Source organism: Neolamprologus multifasciatus, chromosome 23, assembly GCF_963576455.1.
Source record: "Neolamprologus multifasciatus chromosome 23, fNeoMul1.2, whole genome shotgun sequence".
NCBI classification, from domain to species: Eukaryota; Metazoa; Chordata; class Actinopteri; order Cichliformes; family Cichlidae; genus Neolamprologus; species Neolamprologus multifasciatus.
The window spans coordinates 20,393,426-20,408,299 of NC_140460.1; the positions used below are offsets into that span (position 1 = coordinate 20,393,426).

General features: G+C 39.6%; 1 protein-coding gene across 1 annotated transcript in view; it reads left to right on the forward strand.

Moving 5' to 3' along the window:
• Positions 1-14,874, forward strand: part of LOC146491460 (zinc finger protein GLI2-like) — a 98,722-nt gene that overhangs the window by 6,847 nt on the left and 77,001 nt on the right. The window contains exon 2 of the mRNA XM_085152747.1: positions 8,001-8,109. Within this exon, the coding sequence (XP_085008873.1) occupies positions 8,010-8,109 (100 nt within the window). The 5' untranslated portion in view covers positions 8,001-8,009. The remainder of the gene's footprint in view (positions 1-8,000; positions 8,110-14,874) is intronic.

Consider the following 14,874-nt stretch of genomic DNA (forward strand, 5'->3'; position numbering starts at 1 on the left):
CTCAAGTAAACTGTGACTTGATCCAGTAATTTACCAAAACATTAGGGACACAGCTGTGAATCATGCAAAGCTATTCAGTGGATCTATTCTGCAAATGAGCAGAATAGATCCACTGTAAGGCAGAGCTGATAGATAATCCTTGCTTTGGAGACAGCTGCGTTACAGACACTTGAATTAGAACCAAAACTATCAAACAGGATATTTGAGCATTTGTTTTTCAACTTTGATGTTTAATGTTTTTGGTATTACAATTAAAAATTAAAATTTCAGTTAATGTCAGCTGGAAGTGTCTGACCCTTTAAAATCCAGATTAATCAATTAAACGTAAGCTCTGCTTCTTTATTGAAATGAACCCAAATACATTCAATAACATTAAAACTGAAACTACAAATTTTCACACAGTACAAGCTGAAAGAAATCTCTTCCTGATTAATCATCTAATTGATAAAGTAAATAACACATTAACCCTGTTTACGCGTTTCATTTTCACTTCTGTGTCTGAGATGACTGGGTGAGTTTTGTTATTATTGAATTATTGAGGAGATTTAGAAGACTAAAAATAAATAATAAAGAATTTCAAACAGAACAGGTAAGGAGAATACAAAACACCAGTCAGATATCACAAAGCTCTACTGTCAAAAAACACAGATTAAAAATAATTCATCCATTTTTATTTATTAAAAATATAGTATATTAAAATACAATTTTGAGTAAGATTAAAAAAAGAATTTCAAACTTGTGTTCTATAATATTCTTGTGTTATAAGTAAAACTAAATTATGGTTTAGTTAAGATAAACTGTTAGAATTAGAAAATCTATAAATATTTAAATTTGTATCAAATTGTAATAAAATATTATTATGATGTAAATAATGAAATGGCAGTTTGTATTTATTTATAATAAATAAGCATTTTAATAAAAATGCCACAAAAAAAGAAAAAGGTAACAAAACATGGGGACTTCTTGGTAAATGACTTTAAAAATTCTGGTTAAATGTCTCTAAAGTTTTATTTTGAGATTTTAATTGGTAGCTTTACTTAAAAGCTTTTATTATGTGTTTTTCTGCTTTTTCTTGTTTCGTAACAGAAAATGTCGAATTAAAAAAACATGGAAAAGTTTATACGATCAGGTGATTTTAATGCATGATAAGTTTTAACATCACAACATGAGTACATTTTCTCAGGTACAGGCCCTCGTAGTGATGGGTTCAAATTTGATGCTTTTTAATTTCCAGCATTTTTCAACAGTAGTACAGGAAATGGAAATATTTTAAATTTAATGGTTTAATGGTTGACAAACACATTTAGGCTCTATAAAGAAACTAAAACCAAACCAATTTCACTGCAGTAACGCTGAGCAGAAAGTTAAGAGAGAGTGTTTTTGTCAAACTTTCAGTGCTCATATCACCATGTGGCACAGGCGGCTGGTCCAAACACCTGGTTGTAGTATATGAAACATGTCCTTCTTGGTGTATATGTATGATTTTTTTTCGTACCTATTTAAAACATTTTCTTTCAGGTAAAATGTGGGTTTTATTTCCAGCTTTGAAATAACATGAGTGCTCTGAATTCCTACGAGCCTCACAGAAAGCTCTGAGCCGCCTCAAAAACAACATAAAAGTGAGGTCAGGGCATGGCATGGCACTCAGGTGGGAGGCATCCATTCATCCCGCCGTGCCGCTTTCTCCTCTGAACTCGGCCGCCACATCTGTTTGCTGTTGGCGAGGGCAGGAGGAGATCAGCCACAGGATATTGAACATCCTCCTCTGAGGGGAATCTCACGGAGAAACATCCAGCCTGGCTGATGGTCCGAGTCTGTTTACCATCAGCTGAGGGACAAATGGAGGCCTCGCAGGGGACGTTTCCTCGGTATAAATCCAAATGTCACCGTTAGCCTCTGTTTGTGCTTTCACACAGTAAACAACCACCCCTTCTATTTATTTTATTTTAGACTTGCCACCGATCCCGGCTTCTTTTACGGGATAGCTATTAGTCAAGGGAGAATAGGTGTAGGCCCCAGCCATAAATTCCAGCAAGTGGCCCTTGGAAAAGGGGGTACCGCTCCGAGGAATTGACTGCGTGCTCTGTGATTTTACTCCACTGCGCTGTGACCTTTTGAGTCGAGACAGAGTCATTTGTTTGCCTGACAAGAGCTGCTCTAATAATTCAGGCAGACGCTGGCTGATGAGCCAAACTGTACTCGAGTACACCTAGAAAGGAGAGGCATTTGTTTCCCGGACGCAGGGAATACCCTTCCACCGCAGGCCCTTTGATTTCTAGAAGTCGTGGCCCTCCACAGGAGGAAGATATATCCTGTGTGTCAGTGGCTGTTAGTTAATTTACACAGTGGCAAAGGTGTTTCTCTGAGGTGACTTGCTTTGAAATTTCAGAGCGGAGGCAAGCACAGAAAGAAAAAAAAACAGGTTGTGCAGACTGTGCATGATTGCACAGTTAAAAACTGTACGTTTTCGACCAGCAAAGCCATAAAAATTAAAGTCAGATGTGTTAGTTAAACAAACTGCTGTGTTTGTGATTTAAAGTGAAGGGAAAAGGATGACTTGGCAGGATAAACAGCCGCTGATTTCCTCACAATGACTCTGCAGAAATCGGGGGAGGGACGCTCTGAAGCTGTTGTTCCGTTAAATAACCCCATTGCAAGGCTCTCTTTCTGGGCTTTTCCACTCAAATGAATCATTGTGAGGTTTTTGAAAGGACCAACAGACAACAGTGGGAGGCCACGCTTAATTACCTCACTGACTGAACTGTTGACTTGCTAACGTGGTTGTTAGATACTCCCACGAGTAAATTCACTGATGCTTTTGCTCACTGCCATGCTCGCCATTTAATTTTCACCATAGTTTACTTTGTAGACTTTTTGAGGAATTAAAAAAACATATGTGACCTCCAGCTACACAACAGAAATCGTGCTAGATAACGTTATTAGCTAACTTTACTAGCTATAAGTTATTAGCTAGTAAAGCAAGTCAAGTTAATCGTATGTCTTTAGAGCTACAGAGAAAAATGGTAGGGTGCAAGCTCATCTTTTATCAAGAAAATTAGTGCTTTGGCAGTTCTTCAGCACTTCTTAGCCAATAAATAGCCAGCATCACCTGATGACTCCATCATGTCATCCAAATATGGCCACTTTTGCATTTACTGATACTACTAAGCTAACAAGAGATAGACGTGATATAAAAATTGAATGGAAAAAAAGGATTTTGGTTAAAGTTTAGTGAGTGAAATTTTGGTATTTTATTCATCTGTCATTCAACACCAATTAGCAAACAAAGCTAGCAAGCATTAGCTGATAACGTCCCTTTTTTCCTAATATGGTCACTTTTGCAACTTGTGTCACTATGAAACAAACTAATTGTATCTTTGGAACTGCGCAGTTCACTTAAGGTTTTATTAAGTGAAATTTGAATAAGTTATTAGTCTGATGCTCACAATTAATTACCAGGTATATTTGTTTTACCAATCAAGTTAGGTGGTGTTAGCTGGTGACTGACAGACTAATGCGTTGAATCTATACTGTAGGGACATTGTTAGCCCTCCTAAAACCCTACAGTGTTACATAGATCTAGATTAACCCGAGATGCACGCCCCTGAAAGTGTAACTACACCTCAGGTTGGCGCAGCCTACAACTACCATGCTGTCAGTTCCTCTTATGCATTTCTATTTCCTTTTTTCCTTTCCTTTTTTTGTTAAAAATTCTGAATCATGTTAGAAGTTTACATCATAAAATTAATTAACTATTTTGTATTTGTAAGTTTAGCAATTGGTATTTCTGCCTTTGTGTCTTTACAACAATTTCCCAAATAATTAATCCCCTTTTTAGGCCAAGAACTGTGACTCTTAGAGACTAATGTTTTCTGAGAGGCCTACACAGCTAAATGTGTGAACAGTAAATGTTAAGCTTGACTAATAATGATTTGCGAGGACACATCAGAGGGCTGTAGGCGTGAAAGGCTGCCATTACGTGCCTCATTTATCACCTCAACTAAAAAAGGTTTGTGTGTGGCGAGGAGCTTCCCATGAGGCTCCACTGCTGTCCTCTCACACCTGTTACACTGATTCATCCTGAAGACAGCAGGCACACCTGTCAGTCAGACTCCCTGCTTTTTCACTAGAGGCAGTAAATTGACTTTTGGTCACTGACAAACTCAGTGAACTGAAGGTTTATCAAAGTCTGCAACCTACAGCAGCCAGATTGTTGTTGGAGCCAAAAGGTCAGAGGTCTGTCTTCTGAAACTGCCACTAAATCATTAAAAAGATACAGAAGACATTATACATGGGGCAGGACCAAAGACTCTATTAAGGACCAAATCTGCACATGTCAGTTTAACATGTAAAAACATTAGGGTTTTCAGAAAATGTACTTTAGTGGAAATAATCAGAATCAGAATACTTTATTAATCCCTCAAGAAATTATGTGGGTTACAGTTGCTCCAAAACAGTAACAGAACTGCAATGCAATACTGCAATACTGCAATACTGCAATGTAAAAAGTGTACAAGCAAAAGACTTAAAACAACTTACAGTATATAGATTTAATGATAAAGTTATTCTTATTACCATTTTTATTTATTAGCAGTGCATTTTAGCACTGAAAAAAATCAACAATTTTAAGTTGTCAGAAAAACATTATGAACTTGAATAATTAAGCTGAGAGAATTTTTAATTGGTTTCTTTACACGACTTTCAGTCAATTCTTGATATGTAGACTCTTTTTTCTTAAAAAAAACTGAATTAATCCAAAGATTTGTTGTGGTTTTGATGCAAGCTAGTCCTGAACTAGCATTTCTACTGTGATACGATTTTGCTAATAAAATAAGCAAATATACTAATATTAATAAGCAATATCCTTTAGCCAGCTAACTGTCAGTCAGCCTCACCAGTCTAGCGATGTTTAGTGCATAACATCATCTGATAAAGTAATTTAACTTATATTGCTTATATTGTTTTATATTAAAAGACCAAAAAATGTTATTTTAGAATGATATACCAGTATAGTACTAACTGATTGCCTGTTTTGGCTCTTGTTGAGTAGGTGGCATGTGGCAAACTCTTATCAGGTTTCTAAATTTATAAACAACTTAAATGATCAGATGTTTGTGTAATTAATTTACACTGACCCTCTTTCGTGTCATGTAAATCGCTTGCTATCCGTATTTTCATCTTTAAATGCATGGGATTGTTGCCAGTGGTGCCCATTGTTTGACACCATATTTACCTCTGCTGGTTTTGGATCCAGTCCAATCTGATCTGCCAGAGAAACAGAAGGAGGAAATCAGGTTCCCAGATGTTTAGTTTTTTCCTCCTTAAAGGAAAATCCCAGTCACACTATAGAAGCTGAATTAAGAGTCCTCTTCATCTCCATCTCAACTTTGAAGATAAAGTTGTATTGTTCCAACTTTTTAAACCACGCAGCAGCTCTGAATAGCCGTGGTGGAAAGGTCAGTAGTCAAATAAACTTTGATGACATGCGAGCTAAGACCCCCACCTCCTTATCCTCTGACCCCTTTAACCCACAAACTGACCCCCATGGTGACCCCCGAGTCCCCCCCTCCCTGCGGCAGTGGAGCAGATTGAGTCGTGAATAGCGGGAGTTTGCAAGAAGACAAAAATCTCGTGAAGTGAGCTGCTGCTCATCGTAAAATCCTCTTACATGTTTGCTTGGTGCTCTGTGAGATTATCTCACCCCTTCGTGGGTGACTAACGAATGGTGCTTGGCTTTGAGCCAATCACAGCACCAAGTGGAACCAGCTGATGGTTTATGTTCAGATTTTATAGCAGCACCTTCAGTCACAGATCATTCACAACTTTTTCTTCTTCAAGGAAATATTTGATGATATTTCCCCAAATTCACGAAACTATAGATGATATAGTGAGCTTTGATTTGTGTATTACGATCACTTCTTGCAGTCCAACACAGTTTAATTCCAACTACGGGTTAAGACTAGGGATGGGTATTGATAAGATTTTCACGATTCCGATTCCATTTTCGATTCTGTTTAACGATTCGATTCTTTATCGATTCTCTTATCGATTCTTTTTAAAAAAGGAGAACACTAAGGTCTAATAGCTTAGAACTTTGTTTTATATCTTCTCTTTGAACAAGATAGAAATTTAGGAGTAACATGGCCTTACAAACCCAACAGTGAGATCTTAAGAGATCCACAGCCTACGGCTCTTCAATGTGGTGTCACAGGGTCCCCAGGAAAAAAAAATTGTAAATGTAAAATAATAAAATAAATATTCTTCTGTAGCAATAACAAAGTATAACATCAATTATTCTGTAGCAATTACACAAGAATATCCAGTAATGTCCCTGCCTACAATTAAACACATTTACTTACCGAAAATCATCTGCTGTGGCAAATGGGTGCAAGCCTTTGACCACAAACTTAGTCACTGCTCGGTGACATTCGTCTATCCTGGCCTGAAAGGAGACGCTAACGGTAGACTGCAGTGAGAACTGCCAGCATCTGAGCCAGACTCTGTCTGCCTCTCTCATCATGGTCATCTAAATGCACAGTAATGCCAGGTTTTGTAATAAGGCAGATCGCGCTAATATAATATGCACTGTTAGTTGATTATTTACCTGCCGCATTAACGGGAGAGGACGTGCAAACGTTACTGCTGCTGCTGGGTTGAGATTCACGAGTCCGGAGCGGAATTAAAAACACGACATTCATTTAAGGTCATCGTGTGTTTTGTGAGCAAATGCTTTTGTATATTTGTAGTGTTTCCTCCCTTAAATTAAATATCTACTTTGCAAGTATTGCAAGTTGCCCTGTTGTCATCCATTCTCGTAAAGCAAAACCAAACTTTTGAGCGTTTGAGCCGCTTAGGCGCCGTCTTTCCTGCCAGGTAAATGACACTCCGCAACGTGGTGACGTCATTCGGGGCGACTGGAATCGATAAGGGAATCGTTTGCAAAAGTGGCAAACAATTCCAAGGAATTGAAACACTGGGAACCGGTTCTCAACAAGAACCGGTTTTTGATACCCATCCCTAGTTAAGACAGCGGTCCCCAACCTTTTTTGCGCCACGGACCGGTTTATGCCCGACAATATTTTCATGGACCGGCCTTTAAGGTGTTGCGGATAAATACAGCAAAATAAAACTAGTACTGGTACCGAAAAAAAGAAGACTTATTCATAACACATGTGAAAAGACCCAGGAAAACCGAGTAAATGATAAAAACGATAACAAAATAACGCTGAAAACCGATAAAAACCCTGAAAACCATACATTTCACACCTGAGCCTCAACTCTCGCGGCCCGGTACCAAACGACTCACGGACCGGTACCGGTCTGAGGCCCGGGGGTTGGGGACCGCTGGGTTAAGAGACTCAGTGAAGAGTCAGAAGTCAAAGAACTGTATTGTTTGACTGACGCATTTCGGCATACAGCCCTGTCAGGGTCATCGATCGAGGTCCATAAGTTACAGTGTGTTGGCTGCACAGTGCATTTGTGCACTTGACCCCCTCAGAGTAATTTTTTCCATATAATTATAAATTTACTGTCCAACCAGGATGCTGGCAAAGCTTTAAGGTGCTGAAAAAACATCTTCAGAGATTAAGAGTCCAGATTTTTTTGAATGGGTTATCTTTCAAATAATATCTTATATGTCGATTTATGCTGATTTTAAAGTGAAATTTCTGCTTGGAGGTGGAAACTTCATTAAAAAAAGAGGTTGATATTAACAGAACCATAACAGAACATGGTTATGTTGGTCGATGTAAAGAGGTTAACTTGTTAGACATGTATTAAAACTACTTTAAAAGATTTATTTAATATAGCTGCTGTTCCATTTTGAGGTCTTGGCCTAAAAAGGCTCTCTTTGGGTATTTTTCAGGAACCTCTAAGTACTCTTAAGTGCTTCCAGAGTGTTTGTGGAGTGTCCTCTTCCGGCCCTAAATGAACACTTTCTTTCGAGTGTGCTCAACTTGGTCGGCTCTAACACCTCTTTTTGTCTCCTCTTGCTTTTGCAGCTCTCGACCATGGAGACTTCACCACAGAGAGCCACAGATAAAAAAGACAAAATGGACGGTAGCGGATTCACCGACCTCCCAAAGAAACCCTCACCCTCAGAGACCAGAGGTAAGGCACTTCTTAAAACTTTCTCCTTAAACCAGTGACTGAATTTGAGTTTGGAGCCCGGCATCAGGCCTCGCCACGCTGTGAACCGAGGTCTCCCAAGTGTTCAGCCAGGGGGCAAAGAGGGGAGCAAACCAAGTGATAAAATATACATTTCAAAGACAAGGCGCCAACCAGGGAGCTGATGCTCGTGACTCTCCTTAGATACCAGCAGCAGTCAGAGGTGACTTACAGTAGATGTCTGATAGGAATCCTAAGTAGACAATGCTCAGATGAGCATCATTAATGGGCATGAAGGCCCAGTGTCTACAGTCAAGGAGTGTGGCACCATTTGTAAACGCTGATGAGTGGATAACAAGAGAGGTGGTGGTTGGTGGGGAGGGGGTGCTGGGGCAGGTGAATGTTTGTGTTGTTGAACTAAATGAAGAGTAGCACCGATGCTGTCTCACAAGGGAGGGACAGACAGAAAGAGAGAACCCATGTTTTAAAGATGTCAGCGAACGTGTGATGAAAGCTTGGCATAATGAGGCTCAAAGACCTTGTTCTTACCTCCAGAGTATAAAGGCAAAAAAAAAAAAAGTGGAGCTGACGACACGGAGCTTCAGAGATCGACAAAGATGCAAGCCGATGGGCTGGCTTTGAAATGCAAATTAAACGTGTGATTTGGTGACATTTTTACTCATTCATGAAGGACTTGGTGGCCTGCCATTATAAAGAAACACTCATTAACTGGTAAAGAGGCGACAAAGCTGGAAACGCGGCCAAAAAGTCAGCACCTTGCCAAATCACAAAGGATTTTCTGGTTAGTACAACTTGTATTTTGTCTAGTTTTATTGGATATTATAACTCGGTGTGTTGTTTGAATAGAGACGTAGAGGAAATGGAGTTGGTTTCCTATCATTTTCCAACAGTTAATCTTTAATAATTCAATGAAGAATCCAGCAAGTGTTTAACCTGCCTGTGCCTTACCTTTCACAGTGTTTTTGCAACTGTATGGACTCAGAAAATGGGCTTTATTTGTACTCATGTGATTATCAGGGATAATTTGATTAAATTAATAATAATGATTAGTTAAACCAGTTTAAACCACAAATCAGAGGTCAAACTGAAAGCCTTGGTCACACCAACATTATTGCAGCGAATGCGGGTTAAACTACAAACTAAAACTAAGCACAAAGCCTTTTGTGCAAGTTTTTTCTATCAGGAAACTCAACAGTAAGTTAATTGTTGTGTTTGTATTGTATTACTTATTTCGTACGTCTTATATTTTAACACAACACAACCTAAAACTGGATGGGCTCAAGAGGTAGAGGAGGCTGTCCGGTAATCGTATTTTGAAGGATGGTGGTTCGATCCCCAACTTCTCTGTGCGTGTTAAAGTATCTTTGGGCAAAATACTGAACCTCGAGTTGCTCCTGTCTGAGTGACTATTAGGTCCTGAGTGACATCTGGAAAATATTTACTGAGGTCATAATTAATGTGAGAAGTAGTCTCACGTTCCTATAGACGTCTAATAATGAGACTTGTTTGTAGTCACATCCTGTTGGATGAAAGCAGGATCACTGCACTTCACTTTTGTCATTTAAAATATAATGTGGATCTGCTAATAACTCATAAACCACAGTCTATGCTCAGTCTGTATTAATGTGTACAGGTCTCTGCAGGAGGACTGGATATGAGCAAAGATGAGTGAGTTAGGATGAAGTGATAGCTGGACATTTTTACTAGCCAGATTGTTTTTTGGGTTTTTTTTGTTTGTTTTTTTTTGGGGGGGCGGGGGGTGTTTTCCCATTAATGCATAAAATCAATCAATATTTTCATTTTAATTATATTTATATAAAATTATTCAGCCTTGTTACAGTTCCACTTTGCTAACTTTATTTTTGAGCTTAAAGTAACTGAGATTTGCAGAGACTCAATTATTACCTCAAATCTTGGTTTCACTGGTCATAGAAACATGAGCCATTTTACCCAGACTCTATAAAACAGATTGAATGAGTTAGTATAACTACAGGTTTAGATATGAAATTGTAAATCTTTTGGCTGCTCGAATTGGGGGGTCTCTACTCTCACCTCCACACTCCTGCCTTTCCTTCTCTCTCGCTATCTCCTAACATGCCTCTCCCCTCTCCTCTTCCTCTGTCCTCGACCAACAGTAGTACAGTTTCCAACCTCCAACAGCAGCGGAGGCAGTTGTTAACTGAATCAGCTTATACTGGCGTTCAACTTCATCTTATAAGACAAGCCATTTTATCTCATCTTTAGGGTCCAACTCCCTAAAAACCTGCTTTCTTCTGACTGGCTGACTACAGAAGTAAAAATAACAATGGTTACTTTTAGATACATGTATCTGCTTTTCTGAAGCTTCAGTGATGTTTAATCCAACGTTGTATTAATGACAGAAAATAAGGAAAAGAAGAAGATGAAATTGTGTGAGTACCTTCAGCTGAGCCACATTTAAACTACATGAACCACCTGCTGAGGTATTTTCATGATGAATGTCTCGTGAAGTGACATGAGAGGCAGAAAGAGATGCATGTTTTAAAGATGTCAGTGAACGTGTGATGAAAGCTCTCGATAATGAGGTTAAAAGACCTTGTTCTTACCGCCAGTGTATAAAAGGGATGAAAAAAAAGGCCTGGTGGAGCAGCTCTGACGTGGATGCAGAGTGGGCCGCGTTTGAAATGTAAATACAGCCAGTGATTTGGTGACAATTCTTCTCTTTATTAATGGAGAACTTGGTGGCCTGCCACAATGATGAAGAAATACAGCTTTAATTGTTCATATGAGACTACATGTTGGGTTCAAGTGAATGGCACTCCATTTCTGGATGTGGACTTCTTTAATATTTTAATAAAATCACACGCTTTCTTCTTATGGCCAACACTTGGACACACATTTTTGCACACTGGGTATACCCTTAGCCTATTCTTTCAACATGTAGGGTAGGCATCCGGGCACTTAAGGAAACGTACTCTTGGACTTTCACCCAGGAGACTGGGGATCGTACTGCATGTCAGACCCAGAAACTGAAAGTAAAAACATGAACACAGCCACTGTGACATTACTGCTTTTTTAAAGCATATTTGATGAAAGACTGCAGTTCTCAGCGAGTTCCCAGCTAACAGTACCTAGCTTAGTTGGCAGTTCATTATCCCATAAATAAAACTACAATGATAATCTATAATTCCAATATGTCCAGATTTTAACTGTGGACTGTGAGTATAAAAACAGGACATTTCTGATACATGGCGATTCATCTAAAGTGAAAAAAAACAACAACTAGGAGCTTTTACCAACCACAAAAATCACCACTTGAAGCGGTTGCCATCAACCATCAGTCGTAAGAGGAAAGGTGAATAGTTGCTGCACCAGAAACCTCTTTACAATTGCTAGCGCGGATGCTGTGCCAGCCTGTAGTTTGCAAACATAACAAGTTGAACATTTTGTGTTCCACTTTTCAGTTTCATTACAACTCAGAGACCAGTTGCCAAATGTTTCTAGACAAGTTGACATCTTCTGTGCAAACTATAGCAACCGTAACAATCTACTACCGACAGAAGCAAATAGTGCCGCACCGTATCCCTCTTTGGAATCAATTTCAGCATGTGACTGCTAGCAACCTCTCTCCAACCGATTCAGGAAAAAAAAAACATTTTTCACTCATGACCAGTGGTTGCCAGATAGTTGCGAATTGATCTCTAGGCCTGTGTGACTGAGGTCATTATTATTTTGTTGACATTTACACCAAAAACGACATCACATCTACTGGTGCAAGCTCCAATTTGATTTTAGTCACCTCCAGCATTTTGCTGTTGCCACAAAAGCACCATAAGACTAGAATAGAATAGAATAGAATAGAATAGGATAGAATCGAGTACACTTGCTCATTATTGTCATTGTAAATGTACAACAGAATGGTAACTGCAAGTATAAATGGATGTGGCTGTGTGATGACATCAACACTGGTGCTCAAAGCAATGGGGTCTTAAGAAAGCTGTAAAACTCAAGATAATTCACTGTTAATGAGAAAAGCCAAATTTATGTCCTATTTCTTTGCATTTTTAATTTTTTAGAGCCACCCACTGAGCCAGATTAGACCCTGGGTGTATTTGACATCCCTGCTCTAAAGTCTCTTTTGATTATTATTATTTTTTGTTCAAAGATCTGTCAGATTAAAGTCTTAAATAGAGAAAAGCGATTGACTTTGAGTCTTTGAGAAAGATTACTGGTACAGCTGCAGTTTGCTGCAGAAAAATGAAAGAGAAGCTCCATTTTTCATCCAGAATAAGCCCGCTTTGCATGAACTCCTCTGACCCTCAACACAGCTTCAGCTGAACTTTAATAAGCCTGCACTGTTGTATATTTATATGTAGCCATTTTTAATCTTCTTCCTACCTAAAATAAAACGTCTCTCCATAACTCTTCCTCCCTATCAGCCTCGTGTTTTAATCTTAAATAAACAAGAAGCTTCGATTCTCCAGCCTGCTGCCCGTCTCCACCAATCAGATATCCAGCCTCGGTGCTAAAAACCACAACCGTCTGCCACTGCGTCGGGACAGAGCAATTACTTATCGTGGTAATATGCATTATTATTCCTGTTGCCAGCTCCTGATAAGTCAATATGCAGCATGAGAGGGAGGCAGATGAGCCGAGGTCCTTGAACCTGAGAGTGTATTTCCAAACAAAGCTGGGAAAAGTGGAAGATATACGGCTGCTGTTCGGCGTCTTTTATTGGCAGCATATGCTTTACTGCTGTCTGCAGCATTCCTGTCACCTAAGTCATGCCCACCTCTGAGCCTCGGCTCCATAACAGCCCGCCCTGCTTTATATTCCCGTCCCGCGTTATTTATTTAGAACAATTTCCTCTCTATCAAAGGACATGGCTAATGCCGAGTTTTAATATGTTATTTACACATAAAAACAAGCTATTTACAGCCGCGTACGGGTGCAGAAGGGAGGAAAATGAATGGGCCCCCGCGCTCCCTCTCCGATCTGTTATATCACAGTTTAACAATCTGGATTGCTAATAGAACCATTTATCATGGAGCGGTCATTTATTTTACGTGAGCGGCCCGGGTCCCGTTCCCAGAGGCCTATGGAAATGGGGTGCGCATATAATGAAGCTCAAGTGAGAGTCACTTTGTTTAAAAAGTGGGGACGCCACGCTCCGAGTCAATTAGGATGGACCCAGGTGCTCCAGACGCTCCTATCTGCTCCGTTTGATGATCCGCCCTACCCCCTCGCCTTCCCTTTCAGGAGATTTTTTTTTTAGAGTGAAACATAAAATAAAACTCTGGCATGGCGGCTCCTGGACCAAAGTTTGCTGTCATTTACCAACACTCGGCCCCAGCAGCGGGGTTTTAAATAAATTTTAAAAAATCTGAACTCCCCTCTCCTCGCCTGGCCGAGCCCGAGGCTCTGCTGCCCAGTTAATAGATTCAAATGAGTGCTTGTATTTCCTTTGACAGCACGCATCTGTCTGCTCATACAGGCCGGGCCACGGCACGCAGATTTACGCCAACTCTGGGACCTCTATGATTTCAGGCCCATTCTCATAACTGGAGGTATTTAGAGGGGGAAATATTACTGAGAAATGTGCGAAAATGACAAAGAAGCCACCAAGCTTTTATTGATGTATGTGTCAGTTTGTAGACGCGGGCCTCGGAGGATTAAAGTCGCCCCGGATTAGGAGTAAAATCCCCCCCCGCCTGTTTATATACATATATGTTCAGAGACATTTTATGAAGGCTGAGCTGAAATGTGATTTTGTTAAATTTAGAGTTATTGCCTTTTTTCAGGTAGTCGAGGAAACACATTAAAGGCACACTTGATCCATAAAGGCTCCCATACTACCTGAAAGTCATCCAGTCTGGCCAGTTTGTGAATATAAACTGGAAAACCTCCATTAGGATAAAAGGAGCCAAGCAGTGCCTACCTTGTTAACTACATTAATAACACTCCATTTAAAATTAAAAGGAGTTTTATGCGTAAGACATAATCTTCTGTGCATTTTGTAATTGTTTTAACACCTTTATGTCTTTAGGGTATTCAAAAACTGTTAGCAATACTAGCTAAAAATAACTTAGAATGCAGACTACTAATCACTAACGCCACCAAAAAACTGTCTCCCAGCATGATAAGACTCCACATAAGAGCAAAATACTAATGCTGATGTGGCTCCATAGCAAATTTGGGTAGATTGCAGCAGCTTAGCAAGCTAGCTAGCTGCTGCAATCAGTTCAGATTTTTAGGTAAAATTTCTAGCTAAAATTAGCTCGCTTCCTTAACGGGTCTAAACCAATTTAAATCAAACTTTGCATGAACGTCCTCACATATACAGCGACTGTTATGCAAAGTAAAGTAAAGTAAAATTTTATTTATATAGCACCTTTGAAGACAAAAGATCACAAAGTGCTTCACACAGAAATACAAGGCATAAAACAGAAACAGATATAAAGTTAACCAAATGCAATTCTAAAAAAATGAGTTTTTAGTTGTTTTTTACAAGACACTACTGAGTCCACAGTCTGGGGGCCACGGTGGCAAAAGCTCTGTCTCCCTTAGTTCTCAGCCTGATATGCCGTAGGCCCTGATCACATGACCTCAGGGACCTGCTAGGGACATAGGGCTGTAGAAGTTCAAAAATGTAAGCTGGTGCTTGTCCATGAAGAGCTCTAAAAGGCAGAACCAGAATCTTAAAATGGACTCTGAATTCAATGGGGAGCCAGTGCAGCTGTATTAACAACGGTGTCACATGTCAGTACT